Here is a 14,584-nt window from a genome sequence, read left to right on the forward strand (position 1 = left end):
TTCTGGTCGTGTCATTCATCATTTAACCTCATTATGACATCACGGGATTTCCCAGACAGATTTAGAGCGTGTTCCATTGATCAGAGACGCAGCTGAATTCTGTCGCCCTCACTGTTCCATTGCGGAATCAGAATCATCATCGATACATTGAATTCAGTTCTCACAGAAATCTTCTGATGCATGACATTGATTACAGATTTTTGGAGTCGAGTGCATGTTTACACGTCCCACCAGGATCTCCTGTCATTTTCTCTCTCTCTCTTTCCCTTTCTCTGCTCGGGACTTTTGTGGCCAACAGAAGTCAATCTTCCTTAAAATGGCTTATTAGTGGTATTCCTCCTCTTCCAAACCCAGCTCCGACACAGCTTACCACCCCGGGAACAACGGCCACATGAAACACGCCTGTCCTGACATCCATACTAATTTAGCCAGCGATTTGCTGAAGCCTTAGGCGTTAGCTTCCAAACGACACGAGCCTCCCGCGCTCTGAAAATGATTATAGCTTAGCCAATCGCGGGGACTTAGATACAAGAAGGAAACATTTTTAAGAGTTTTCTGGACTTTTCAAAAAACTTTTTTTTTGGTTTGAAAGGGGAGAGCGAACATGTAAAAAAAAAGAAAAAGAAAAAAAAGTGCAGCATCGTTTGAAACACGCGATACCATTTTCGTCTCGGGGGGGGGGGGGGGGGGGGGGGGGGGGGGGGGGGGGGGGGGGGGGGGGGGGGGGGGGGGGGGGGGGGGGGGGGGGGGGGGGGTCTCTGTCTCCACCCGCTGAAAGGCTTTTTGCGCTCTCCCACAAAGACCGCTTTATGGGGGGAAATATGGTGAAAGTCGCCGTGCGAAAGTCTCTCTTCTCCTTCACCTTCTCCGTCACTTGTTTTTGTCATAACATGTTTTAACTTTGGATTATGTTACTGTTGAATTCCAGCCTTAAGTGGCATGTTTTTTTGAAAACAAAACCCAGAAAAAAAAAAAAAAAAAGACATATAGTTAATGTGTGCTTTGGAGGCGACAGTTGTAGGTTTAAAAATAAGAGTGGACTTGTCACACATATGGGATCTCCTCTCTGAGCTCCTGCGGTGTGGGCACATCCCTCTGCATCTCCAGGCATCTGAACCATCCGGGATATTCATGGCCCGAACCACAACAACACAGATGGTGCTGGAGACGCGTCGAGAGTGAAGCTGTTTCCTTTAGACGCACACACACACACACACACACACACACACACACACACACACGCCCACACACACACCTCTCTCTAAAGCACGCATATTTTAAACTACTTGTTTGTGTTTGTTTGTACAGACAGGAAACCAACACATCTACCAGCCTGTAGGCAAAGCAGGTAAAACCCCGGCCAACGCGGCCTCATTTAATTACACTCCACAAGCACCCGTTTTATTGTTTTTTTTTTTCTTTTCCTCTGCGGTTCCACCATGCAATGAAAGAGCTTCTATGGGGAACAACGTAGACATATTGTCTCCAGAAATCATTTTGTAATAATGATAGAACTGGTGAAAACAACACCAGAACAATGGAAAACAGTTCCCCCTTTCTCTTTGATCGCGCATCTCTCTGGGTCGAATATCTCTATATGAAAAGAGTAGCATCCGCATACTTTGTGGGGACAGTTTGATAATCGACATATAATCAGTATTTGGTCTGTTACTGTATGACGTCACGTGGTGTCGATCAGAGAACCTTCAAATGCAGTAAATTGAAATTCTTGCCAAGTGGGTGTTTTTGCACCGCGTTAAAATTTCACGTTGACTCGATTTCTCATGGGTTCTTCGCAGAACATGCCGCCCCTCCAAAAAAGCCCCCTCGCCCCGGGGCACAGACTCACATGAGCAGCGTGGCTGGACTCAACCCAGTGGACAGTTACAATGAGGGAGTGAAGGTAAGATGGATGTCTTTACATCTTCAGGTCAGAGTGCATGTAAGGAGTCCATTTCATTGAGGGCTATGCAATAGCTGTACCAATACCAATATGTTCTCATAAAGTTCTAGCTTTTGGTTATTACAGGGCCGTGGAGTAAAACAGCCTGTGGGCACTCAGATTAAATTCTCTCCAACAATCATTTGCTGCTGCAAGTCATCGCTTGAATCGCTAACTGAGCAGCAGGAAATCTTAGACAAAATTGGCTTCAGCCAAAACATAGCAGAATGCCAAGATCATTTATGTATAATTCCGCCAAAAGTTTTTTTTTGTTTGTTTTTTTTTTTCTAACCCGACGGCATGTGAGCTTTACCCACAACTTGCTGTCACTTGATATTTGCCTTGAAGCATGACTACTGTCGTCATTACCCGAAGACACGCCAGCCCAGTGTGACGCTTTTAGCATGCCACTTCGCTTAAAGACATTTTTCTGCTTTTGTCGCCGGTCAGTCACACAAAATGTTGCTTTTTTTTTTTTTTTTTTTTTTGCTTTGGCTCCCTCATTTTCTCTCTCTCTTTCTCCCTCTCTGTCTCTCTGACTTGTACTCAAACACGCACGCTATGCGTTCGAGTCAAGGACGTGTCAGTGTATAAGACTTCACGGCCTTCTCGGATTGCTCTCCGTCAGCGGGACTGGCAGCTAGCACAAGACGCGCTATAGGAGGTCCACACTTACAGGCTCTCAGTGTTGTGTGCCAAACCCCAGCTAAAGCTGTCCCAGCTGTAGAATCCCCCCTGTCCAACACACGCACACACACACACACACACACACACACACAAGCAAATGCACAGACTCCCTGGGCGCTCCCATAAAACCAGCTCTCCTTGCATAGTGGGAACAAACACTTTCCATTACAATCTGCTGTTATGGTCCCAGAGAGAGGATTCCACAGAAACAAGGTCTAGCGTATGAAGCTTTCCTGGCCCAGGGGGAAGAGTGATCCTCGCAAAATGGAGAACCACATATAGGAGTGTACTGGCATCAGAGAAACACAAAATTAAACTGGATCCCATTTATATACAATTACCATTTTGGTGTGCTGAAAGTTCAAAAGCATATATATACATATATATATATATATATATATATATATATATATATATATATATATATATATATATATATAAAGCAATTTTGGGCTTTTGCAACTGTATGTTTTAAATTCCCTGGCAAAAGTGTCAGACACACACGCACACACACACGCGCACACACACACACACCAGACGTCCACATCTCTTGTATTAATGCATGTATGTTTAAGGCTTGTTTCAATAATATTTTCTTTCTCTCTCTCTCTCTCTCTGTCTGTCTCTTTCTCTGGCCGCTGTGTGTGTGTGTACTGCCTGTATGCCTCTGCCTCTCTCTTAATGAACGTAGCCCTGGAGGGTAAGAAAACTCTATCGGTTTGTCTGTCTGTCTGTCTGTCCGTCCCCGTTCCATCAACTTCAATGTCTGACGTTTTCAGTAGGGACTGTAACCTCCTTGTAAACAGATGACATTCATTTCAATAAAGGGTAACGTCATTAAAACAAGGGGGTACATTTACAGTAATCAGTTAATGGATTTCCCAGTAAGGTGTTATTGGAGATGAGGAATCCTGATGTGATGGCGTCTCTGTGTGAGGCGGTTTGAGCCACTTTAGTGAAGCTGTCTGTGTTAAGCCCAGTGCATGAAACAGAATTGAATTTTAAGATTTCTCTCTGTCTGTCTGAAGACTGGAGATTAGCTGGGGCCAAGGCTGAGCTGACCCATGTCAAACGTGTGCGTTGGAAGTCGTGGAGTTAGATTTGGCACTGTTTGAGAGATCTGAGAGCTCATAACTGTCAAGAGAGCGATTTTTTTTTTTTTTTTTTCTGCTGCCAAAATGTGTTGAAATCGTGTCGATCTGTATCGTAGGCCAAGTTCAGACTCATTGTCTGTTCATCATCTTTCTGTTGAGTTTTACAATTCTTCTCTCATCCAACAAAATCTGCTGCTTTGAATTTGAAGTTTGCAGAAGCCTGCAAGTCCAGTGGCTCAGGACAGATAATTTTGCACTTAAACATGTTTATATTACTACGGTCTGGAACATTCTGGTCTTATAGTTGCTTGTATACAGTTAATAACTTTTGATATCGAGTCAGGGCCATCTTCAGATGCATCTGGAGGGTTTATGAGCAATATAATAACACAAATTCAGTTACAATTACAATTTACAATTTAGCATTTAGCAGACGCTTTTAACCAAAGCGACTTACAATCAGTGCATCAGTCGGATTCCTAACACCTCATAAGCAGACATCGCTAAAAAAACTGAGCGTCAATTTACTCCTTCGTATTGCGCCCCTGGAATTCTTAGACAAACATAGATATAAGACAAGGTTTTTTTTTTTTGGTTTTTTTTTAAGGGAGGGGGGTTAGGCTTAGGGGGATAGGTGGGTTCTGAAGAGGTGGGTTTTCAGTTTCCTGCGGAAGATGGTGAGGGATTCTGCAGTCCTGTTATGGTGGAATGATGTTATGCTGGAATGATGTCGCAAATTGTCCACAAAATATTCTTGTCTATGTATCTCATCAAGTCTTAAACCTGGCACTGGCAGGAATCAGAGCTGGACTTTGCAGTCAAACTAATACCTAATTAATTTAATACCGGCCCTGGTTTCAGGTTTGATACTAATCTATGCTGCCATCTACTGTTGAAAATATGAAATTACACCATGAATTATTTTCCCCCAGTACCGAAACATCAGAGATTGTGCAAATCACAGTACAAAATGTCTTTATGGCAACATTCTAATACCACACCAGTAATGTGATATCTGTCAAGTCCATAATTCTCATTTCTCCAGGAGCAATCTTTTTTGTTTTTTTTTAATCCCTCCAGACATCTGTATTATCTCACACGCTGATGTCGTCTCTTTAGATCCAGCCACAGGAGATTAGCCCGCCTCCAACGGCGAACTTGGACCGCTCCAACGATAAGGTCTATGAGAATGTGACAGGGCTGGTCAAAGCTGTGATCGAAATGTCCAGTAAAATTCAGCCTGCACCCCCCGAGGAATACGTGCCAATGGTGAAGGTACGGTGTTCAGTCTGTGTAATTTAATGCCTGTTTGATCTGTCTTTTAGTCACGTATTTGTAAAAAAAAAGCTTCACTTATCCTTCCGGAGAATTCTAGTCCTTGTACCTTGTTTTGTAGCTGCGCTTAACTGAATCTACATTGGCCCCACTTGGCCGTTGTTAGAAGTGTTTTGATGTTAAATGACACGTATTGACAAGTATTCCGTTTGGTTTACACATGACATTTTGGAAATTCATGTTGGTCAGAGCATAAACATGGTATTATATGCACTGTTTACCTCATGCTTGTATTTTGTAGGAGGTGGGATTAGCCCTGAGGACATTACTGGCTACAGTGGATGAAACTATACCATTACTCCCTGCCAGTACTCACAGAGAGGTATGACACACAACCTAAACACTCTCTCACACAGCTTTGACAAACTGCACTGTTAAACAGAGGTACAACACACAACGCAACAACTCTCTCACACAGCACTGACAAATTGCACTGTTATACATAGAGATACGACACACAACCTAAACACTCTCTCACACAGCACTAACAAACTGCACTGTTATACAGAGAGGTACAACACTTAACCCAAACACTCTCTCACACAGCACTAACAAACTGCACTGTTAAACAGAGGTACAACACGCAACGCAACCACTTTCTCACACAGCACTGACAAACTGCACTGTTATACATTAAAATCTAAAGCTTCTGAATTCATCCGTGTGGGTTGCTGCTTCTATTCGTGATTTTTTTTTAGCACCTAATCCACAGACGCAAGGAATGAACATTCATTTTCATTTTTCTCTGACCACCCACAGGTGGAGATGGCACAGAAGCTTCTGAACTCGGACCTGGCGGAGTTGATTAATAAGATGAAACTGGCACAGCAGTACGTCATGACCAGTCTGCAGCAGGACTATAAGAAACAGATGCTGACGGCCGCGCACGCTCTGGCCGTGGACGCCAAGAACCTCCTGGACGTCATAGACCAGGCTCGGCTCAAGATGCTTGGCCAGGCCAGGCCGCACTAGCGCCGGGGGAGGGTGTGCAGGGCCAGGAGACGAGGAGGCTCTCGACACACACAGAAAAGGGGGGGGGGGGGGGCGCGCTGTCGGACTGATATAGAGCCATAGCGCTGGGTGCAGTGGCCCCCACACACACCAGCATGGACTTCACTTGGGAAAAAGGAAGCTCACATTCTACCCCCACAAACACACACCTCTCCTAAAACAAACAAACAAACGAAAACGACCTCTCGTAGACTAGACTGCACCCGAGAGGTGATATGTGATGGGTTTTAACGGAGGTGACCCGCGACTTATGCACTGACTCGAGTTCTCGTGGGCCGGGATCGACCGGATCCGGCCCGGGATCCGATCCGTGGGTCGGAGGTGTCGTCGAAAGAGAAGTGACGGGATTGACGAGGAAAACTGGAACTCTGTAAAGGTCTCGAAAGAGACACACTGACACACTGTAACTACCACGTCTGTGTTTCATCATTACTCCTCTCCAGGACTCAAAGGAAGGAGGTTCTTATATATTTTGGCCACCTGCCAGTTAGGGAGTGGAATAAAGCTATGAATGAAATAAAAGAAATGTCAGACTGGACATTTAAACATTACTGCGAGTGGAGTCGGTAATCTTTTGTGTCATGGGTAACTGGAATTTGACATGTGTAATGAAACATAGGGGACACATGGGGGGACACTGTAAACTATATCAAACTGTAAACAGTCAGTCTTGCACATACAGACACATACAGATTGTTGAGTAACTATGTCAGTCCACCATGGTTTTCTACTGTTGGATGCTAAAATAACCTTTTTTTTCTAGTCAAAACTATATGATGTTTTCCTAGGTGCTGATAATAATGACAAACCAGTACGTTTGATAGGAGATTTAGGGTTAGATACAGACATTGTTGATAATAAGTAAAATGAAAAAGTGCATTTCTTTAAAAGGCAGGATGTCAGTAGCTGTCCACTATGGAGACAGCCTGTGTGCTTCATCTTGTACCCGAGTCCACTTTAACTAAGAGCTTTACCATGACAGGCCTGTGCAGTTGGAAGCACAGCAGTCTATGTGCTGGACTGGTCGACACCCAGTTTAGCTCTAAGAACACCTGACTGGTTTAAATGTCTGCCTTTTTCTCTGAGAAATAATCACTATAAAAATCAGCTATTACAAATTCCAACTGCAAGATGTAGTGGAGTGCATCGTCTTGGGCCAAATGACGAAATCTAAATGGATTTTTTGGACATGGGTCCTTTTAAAATCCCATCAGGTAAAATCTCCACTTTGACCCATACTAGAACGTGTAGGAACATGTGAAGTCAGTGAGTTGTAACAGAGAACAGAGCTGGGTATTCCTTTCATTGTTTTATTTAAAAACTATGTACAGCTTAGTCAAAGAGACCAAAGCCCATGTCCTCATCCGATTCCTCAGACTCCTCCTTCTGCTCCTCCTTCTTCTCCTCCTCGGCCGCTGCGAACACAAAAAACACCCCACGTAAACAGCCTGCTAGTCAGGGAGAGACTCCGCAAAGTAGGATTTTCTCCTTTAATTGAAAAGCACAGGTCAAGATCTGAGAAATAGTACTATTTGACAGTCTTGACCTGCACCTTCAATGATCTGACCCGACTGAAAAAAAGCCTGCCATTCAGAATTATTTTACGGATCAGACCTGTAATGCGTCAGATTAAACTTACAAACAACTTACAGGACGATGCAAATCAGAGCTTCCGTCCACGCAACACTGCATTCAAACGATGTGGCAGAAAAAAAGCAGGTCTAAAACTGCAATGTCTCCAGCCTACGTTGGCTTCTCACACCGATTACGAAGTTCACTACTGCTACCTCTAACTCTCAAACACCAAAGTTATCACATGTTCATGTGAGTTCTCCATCAGAGGTTTACAGCATTTCTTGTTAAACTGCAAAGTGTGCGCACTCACATTTTGCAGACCGACAGTTGTGTGTACAGAGCAGCATTAAATATACTGGGAATCAAAGACAGATCATCTCTGTGCAGACTAAAGCAGGCATATAAAGGGAGGCTAATTCTGAATAAGCAGTGTAAAGCATGTCCACAGCGTTGGGGGTTTGCGGTGTTTACCTGGAGCGGCTCCACCTGCAGCAGGGGCGGCACCACCAGCGGCAGCAACTGGAGCTCCACCTCCAGCCCCTACGTTACAGATCAGACTGCCAATGTCCACGCTGGCCAGGGCCTACGGAGAAGAGACGCCACAACATCACAGCGGTTAGAGCACAGGCAGGTGGAAACTACGCTCAGTCCTGCAGGTCTGGACAACTGATCAGAACCAATCAGAGAACACACTACTTGCCTAACAAGACAATCGATAGGGGTCTAAGCCTCCAGGACCAGATATGAGCAACTAATTTGGAGGAAACATTCCATACCACCAGTGTTTAAATGGCAGTTATGCAAACAGACGTCGGCACCGATGGAAAACACTTTTCAGCACACAGACTATGTATGCATCTCTCGCTCTCTATGTACATATATACACACATAAAGACACACACACACACGTTTTCATGCTAACCTTCCACAATGTTTACTCTGAGTCCTCTATGACTGCTGACTTCCCAATATAAAACAGCTGATGCCCACAACTATTTACAATAAAGCTGTAGGTAGTTGCTGGTGGTCTCGAGTTGAATGAGCTAAAGCTAAAGCTCATGTAAACGCTTAAACTCTTTGCAATATGATATTCGGTTACAGAACATACCTTAGCAAACAGACTGGGCCAGAAGGGTTCCACAGTCACACCGGCCGCTTTAATCAGCGCGTTCAGCTTGTCCTCCTGATAATTAGAGATCAGACGTTGTCAGGTGCTGAGCTTTTATATGAGAGAGAAACATCATCACATGACGCAAAAAGCATCAGACATGTACTGTGGTCTAATGTCGACGGAAAAAAGTAAGTCGAAGACGGAGGGGTGCTGCCACTAACGACTCAAAGTCTTGCTGGCTAGTTTGACGTAATAACAACAACAGTGGTGTGACGTAGCCATGTCAAAATTATGCTTACTAAACTGACGAGTACAAACAATTGTCTCCACTGATAAGTGGTTAACCTCATAAAATATTAAACCACATTTGTTTGAATTCTATGTTATATCTTCGCAGAAACAGACTGAGAACAGAGATAAAAGTTGTAGTTCCATCAAAAAATCACTTTGCGGCAATCACCCTTCAACGGGGGTTAAAGGGTGATTACGCGCTGCCACAAAAAAAGCAAAGTACACTTGTCTCATAAGTACGTGGCGTTAAATAAGTTTTTTCAGTAGTTATTAATTAAGTTTTCAGCAATTAAAATACATAACAGCATAGCTGCGTCATATTCGCGCTGTAGTTCAGACTTCGCACGAACTGCATCGCATTGACACTTACTGTAACGGCGACTTCATCGTCGTGGAGGATCAACGCAGCATAAATACAGGCGAGTTCTGAGACAGAGGCCATTGTACTCTTGTTATTACAGTATTATTTTGATAGATGCCTAATTTTAATAGTGCCAGCCGCCAGATTAACAGGCCTTAGCTTCCAGGGAAGAACCAAGCACTTTAGGCGTCGTATTTACTTAGCACCGGAAAGGGAAAGAAGGGCGAGAGGAACAAGTATTTATCTGGGGAGGCCACTTCCTGTGTTGGCAACCTGTAGTTAACATTGCTTACACTAGAGTGCGGCAAAATTCTCCAGAAATAAAATAAAAACATGATTACTTTAGTAGCATGAAATTTACACTTCAGTATCTGAAGACAGATGAAACAGAATTTATGAAAATATGTTATTAACTGCCTGCGATGGACTTGCGACCTGTCCAGGGTGTTACTCCGTCTTTTGTCCAGTGAGCGCTGGGCTAGGCTACAGCATCCCCCGCGACCCTAATAAGCGGTTTAGAAAATGAATGAATGAATGCATGTTACCAACTGAAAAAATGACCTTAGATCACTAACTTCATCATAATTTAATGGCGTTACTATTATAATATATTATAATGTATGCATTACACTATTATAACAAGACAATTTCTGACTCAGCGCGGGTGACATGTCCACAAATATATTTTCTATTTACGGAATTGTTCTTCATTGTGGGACGTTGGGTGGGGGGTATTCTTTACTATATTTTTAAAGTACAAAATTTTCTCATGATTTCTCCAAGTTTTTCTAAATTCACAGCCTCGTCATGAGCGATGTTCACCGACTCACAATAGTCTCTTAAGAGTCTCAGTAGTCTCATAAAAGTGGGATCAATTGATTCGCAACAATTTTATTCTCAAGCAGAAGGGGGCATAATTGCGACTGTCTTCTTGCTGTCACGATAGTACTCCTACCCTACAGATGTCGCTAGTAAGACCGTTTTGAAACGATTGAAGGTCTCAGTTGGTCTCTGCGAGGAGTAGAGCAGCACCCTACAGCCAGTCTGTGTGCTGCTGATTATTTTTACGCCGTCGAGTCTGGGCGGTGAAATCCAGGTCATAAACAACTTGACCAAGAGCCGCAACGAGCGGACGGATCTTCACCGTCACAAAGTGACTATTTTCGTTAGAGGTAAGTTAAGACTTAAAAATGTTTTGCCTCTTCCATAGCTTGACACAGTGTTACAAATTGCATCAGGGTGCATGTAAGCATCAGCTGTAGAAGCTCCGCGAATACAGTGGTGCCCGTACTTCGCTCTTCATGTATTTTATGTTCTGAGACCTGTATTTTTTGTACTGTGCTCATTTTTTACAGTGTCTTTGTGCTTTTGGTTTTTATAGATATTGGGTTGCGACACTGGGTTTCTTGGCATGCGTTAGAAATCAAATATGTGATTATTATGGTGTTATTACTTAGGCTAAAAGTTGATGGGACCGATTCGGTTGTTTCAAGTGCAGGGTTTTAAAGGAGCCATTCTTCTTAAACTAACAGGACCAGCTACTTTTGTGATTATTTCGTTGGAAATCGTCTTACGGTATCTGTATCGAACACATCTTCCTTTTAAAATGTCGCAAAAATAAGCTCTGCTCTGGGCAGCGCAACTACATCTTTTTTGTGCAGATAATGTTATTTAACATTGGCGGACCCTTGTGTATTATAATTGAAATCTGTCATCCTTTTTTCAGGTTAGCTGTTCAGTTTGCCCTGACCGGCAAAAATATTGTTCGCCTGTGTTTTGGAAGTTTGACTTGACTAGTGTTGTAATTATTCGTGTCGTATACGCATTTCCCCGGCTATTGAAAAAACTCACCTGCAGGATATCCCTAGCCGACTGAATTAACGTTCGTTTGACAGCTCACCTGGAGCAACTTATTAAAAGTTAGATAATGCATTTTGCTGCTTGCAAGAAGACACGATTCGCCCCAGGGCGAGGAAGTTGTCAGAACAAATTGTAACTCGTCAGATAGATGAATGATCTGTATTTAGCTGCAATTGACCCCCCCCCCCCCTTTTTTCTCTTTTCTTTTTCTTTCTTTCTTTTTTTTTTAAAAGTTGAGTCACTTCGTTTTAGAGCTAGGCTAATTTAACTCCATTACCTCAGATTGCTAAACTGGTAAATATTTCAGTAGCCTACAGCATTTCAGGAGTTAATAAATAATAATAATCTTCAAGTCAGTCAATACACCATAGAATCTTCCTTCCGCAATTAAACTGTGCGTTATTTCCTCTCCAGGTGACACACACACACACACACACACACCGCATCATCTTTGGAATAAGTACTTATTACATTATTTTACTTTGTCGGTGGATTTCAGTACCTTCCAAGATTCTGAGGACGTTTCCCTTCGTAACTGTATTGCACTTTGTGACAATGCTAGACTCTGACGCTCGCTCATTACTGTCCATTGTTCTCTGGCCTCTTATATTAAAGGCATGTGAGACTGCTGGCAGTGCTTTGAGACACTCAGGATGATGAGTCTGTAGGGGTGGTGTGTGTTTTGGGGGGGGGGGGGGGGCTGGTACTGTCTGCCAGTGCAACACTAGGTCTCTCCAACACACACTGAGCAAACTTCGAGTGAAATCCTTGCCTGTGGCTGCCGTGACCAACATTTGCCATCATTACAGAGACGGTTCTCTGTGCCCTTTGCTTAAAACCCCAGGCACTGGCCTACTTGTAGAGCACAGACACGGTTCAGACACTTGCTGTTGCCTGGCTTGGTGCAACAGTCCGTCCCATACACAAGTTGATCCTTCGATCACTGCCCCCCCCCCCCCCCCCCCCATTTGTTTGTAGGTTGGATTTTTCTGTAATGCTTGCCTGTTTGGGTTGTTTGTTTTTTGAGTTCTATTGGAGCTTTCGTTACACAAGCATTTTTTTTTTTTTTGGTCAAAATCACAAGGTTGTTTCTTCAGGCCATTTTAGTCAGTGAAAGCAAAAACAAAAAGAAAAATAAAAGCCATTCAATTGACTTTGGATGGAGATCTGAATAATCTCAAGACGTCATCTCTTCATTTTTCAGATGCGTCGACTGTAAATAAGACAAGAGCTGGCTTACGGTTCAGAACAAGATATTAGAAACATTCGAAACCGACTGCACTGATTTTAATTACAGCTCACTTGGAGATGTTCTTTTTGGATGATATGTAATTTAAAACAAGGATCCTTGTTTACTGCTTCGGACAAAGCCATCATCCAGTGGTTGTTAGTGGAGTGTGTCTGTTTGTATCTGTGTCTGTCTGTCTCAAATGCTCATTGTCACCGACTGATAAAAAGACTTCTGTTTTGCTAGCACGCCTGACCGGGAGCCGTTACATCATCCCTCTGCTCTCCCTCACTGTGGCCAGACTCCGCTTGCCTTACGCATGGCTTCCTTTGCCGGAGAATGCGACTGGAATAGCTCAGGAAATAGAGAAGCTTTCTTAACCAGAAGGAGGTTTTTTTAAGGTGTTTCTTTATTATTATTATTATTATTATTATTATTATTATTATTATTATTATTATTATTGTTATTTCGTTTCACTCTTGCGGAGAGTCGAGCAAGTTCTGTCAACGCCGATCTCTCATAGACTCCCAGACTTGTGATGCAGATGCGACAGTCTTTGGATATGTTAGGGATGATGGTGATGAGGATGATGATGATGATGATGATGATGATGATGATGATGCACTTCTCATTCGTAGAAGGTTCTGGACGAAGTCTTTAACGCAGAGGAAACCCATTCAGAAAGTCGCCTTTTTTTTTTTTTTTTTCTCACTACCTTGACGTGGTTGGCATTCGGATTTTATCAAATGCCTTTGACACGTAAAAAGTGGCTGGGATATGTGCAATTACAAGCACTTAAGCCGACAGAAATTGACAGATTAAATGTGAGATTTTGAAATAACTCTTCCCTGGTTTGCACCATCTGAAAGAGCTGACTGTGGTCGTAACCGCTGCTGTCAAACAGGTTTTTGGATAACTCTGATTATCTGATGCTCTGTTGTTTGTTCTGTTTAGACTGGGAAGCTCCTAAAGAATCTTAAAGAACCAAAGAGAAAGAGTTCTCATAAAGATTTTGGTTATAGACTTGAATTGCATCCACTTTCTCCTTAAACAGTCAGAACGGATGATAACTACAGTTTGAATAGCCTTGGCCTATTTTTATTCTGAAAAGCAATAGTTCCAAATGCAAAAAAGAGTGTTTACTTATTTTCATTTAGGTCATATTTATACCACCTCGCAATAATTATTTTCTGTGTCAGAGGTCACACACCTGTGCACAATCTCAGGGTTAAGCGTCTCTCTCTCTCTCTCTCTCTGGGTTCATCAGCTGAGAGCTCTCAGGTATGAGCTTCAAGGTCACTGCTCTGGGGACAGTAGGCTTCCTCTCTTACCATTACACCATGACCACCTCACAATAAAAGGAAAAATGATTCACTAGCCTTGTCTTAATGCGAAAAGATAGACCGTGGGGATAAGTTATATTAACATTCTGACACCGAAGCCATATCATTATTAATTGTGGTTTGATGTAAAAGTCTGGCGTGTAAACAACCGATGTTCAGCTTACTGGACAGATGATTGCGAAGTTTGTGTTTGCTGAAGTCTGTAGTCTCTAGGGGTTTGGTTCGGCCCTCATGCTCTCTCAAACACTTTTTTTTTTTTTTTTTGAGCTTCATCATTTTTTTTTTTAATAAATGGGTCTTTTTTTTTCAAGGTAATTTCATCTTATTACATGAGCCTACAGCCAGATTTAGGTGTAGCTGAACGACCCACCTGCAGTCAGGTTAAGTAATACTTCAAGCCTTCATGCTTTAGAGGTTTGACTTTTTTTTTTTTCCCATAACCTTAATTTAACCAGGGAAGATCCACTGAGAGTCAGTTCTCATTTAAAGTGTCTCTGTAGAGCTAGCGATTCATCCTTGTCCTTGGAGCCCTACTCAAAATTCAAAAACCAGCAACGTTTTCTCGTTTCAGGTCAGTATCCCTTTAGTTGCATTCCCAGGTTTGAGCTCCCTGCCTATCTGCATGGCTACTTTGATTATATTCCATTTTTATATATCGATACTTTTCTTCTTTTGAGTAACCTGGTTTCTCACATCTGCTAAGAACAGTAGGTAACAAGAATGTGTAATGTGGACTAAACTTTCCA

General features: G+C 42.8%; 2 protein-coding genes across 9 annotated transcripts in view; one reads left to right on the forward strand and one right to left on the reverse strand.

Moving 5' to 3' along the window:
- Window positions 1–6,179, forward strand: part of ptk2ab (protein tyrosine kinase 2ab) — a 60,445-nt gene extending 54,266 nt beyond the window's left edge. For 3 of the 6 annotated variants that reach the window (XM_030783303.1, XM_030783301.1, XM_030783302.1), the window contains 6 exons: window positions 1,309–1,348; window positions 1,800–1,903; window positions 3,321–3,329; window positions 4,843–4,998; window positions 5,300–5,380; window positions 5,818–6,030. In XM_030783303.1, coding sequence (XP_030639163.1) covers window positions 1,309–1,348; window positions 1,800–1,903; window positions 3,321–3,329; window positions 4,843–4,998; window positions 5,300–5,380; window positions 5,818–6,030 — 603 coding nt within the window. Of the gene's footprint in view, window positions 1–1,308; window positions 1,349–1,799; window positions 1,904–3,320; window positions 3,330–4,842; window positions 4,999–5,299; window positions 5,381–5,817 lie in introns of all 6 variants that reach the window. The other 3 variants (XM_030783304.1, XM_030783305.1, XM_030783300.1) reach the window with 2 other exon arrangements.
- Window positions 6,180–7,365: 1,186 nt separating this feature from the next.
- On the reverse strand, window positions 7,366–9,616 carry LOC115818357 (60S acidic ribosomal protein P1). Of its 3 annotated transcripts, none has more exons than XM_030781715.1 (4): window positions 9,417–9,616; window positions 8,753–8,827; window positions 8,116–8,227; window positions 7,366–7,484 (listed from the first exon to the last, which is right to left on the reverse strand). In XM_030781715.1, exons 1-4 carry the CDS (start codon window positions 9,486–9,488, stop codon window positions 7,402–7,404), a joined length of 342 nt encoding a protein of 113 aa, XP_030637575.1. In that variant the 5' UTR covers window positions 9,489–9,616; the 3' UTR covers window positions 7,366–7,401. The 3 variants fall into 3 exon arrangements, with proteins under 3 accessions (XP_030637575.1, XP_030637576.1, XP_030637577.1); XM_030781716.1 differs by having other exon boundaries at window positions 8,107–8,227; XM_030781717.1 differs by lacking the exon at window positions 8,753–8,827 and having other exon boundaries at window positions 8,107–8,227.
- Between the last annotated feature and the right edge of the window lie 4,968 nt (window positions 9,617–14,584).

Source organism: Chanos chanos, chromosome 8 (genome assembly GCF_902362185.1).
Source record: "Chanos chanos chromosome 8, fChaCha1.1, whole genome shotgun sequence".
Lineage (NCBI taxonomy): Eukaryota > Metazoa > Chordata > Actinopteri > Gonorynchiformes > Chanidae > Chanos > Chanos chanos.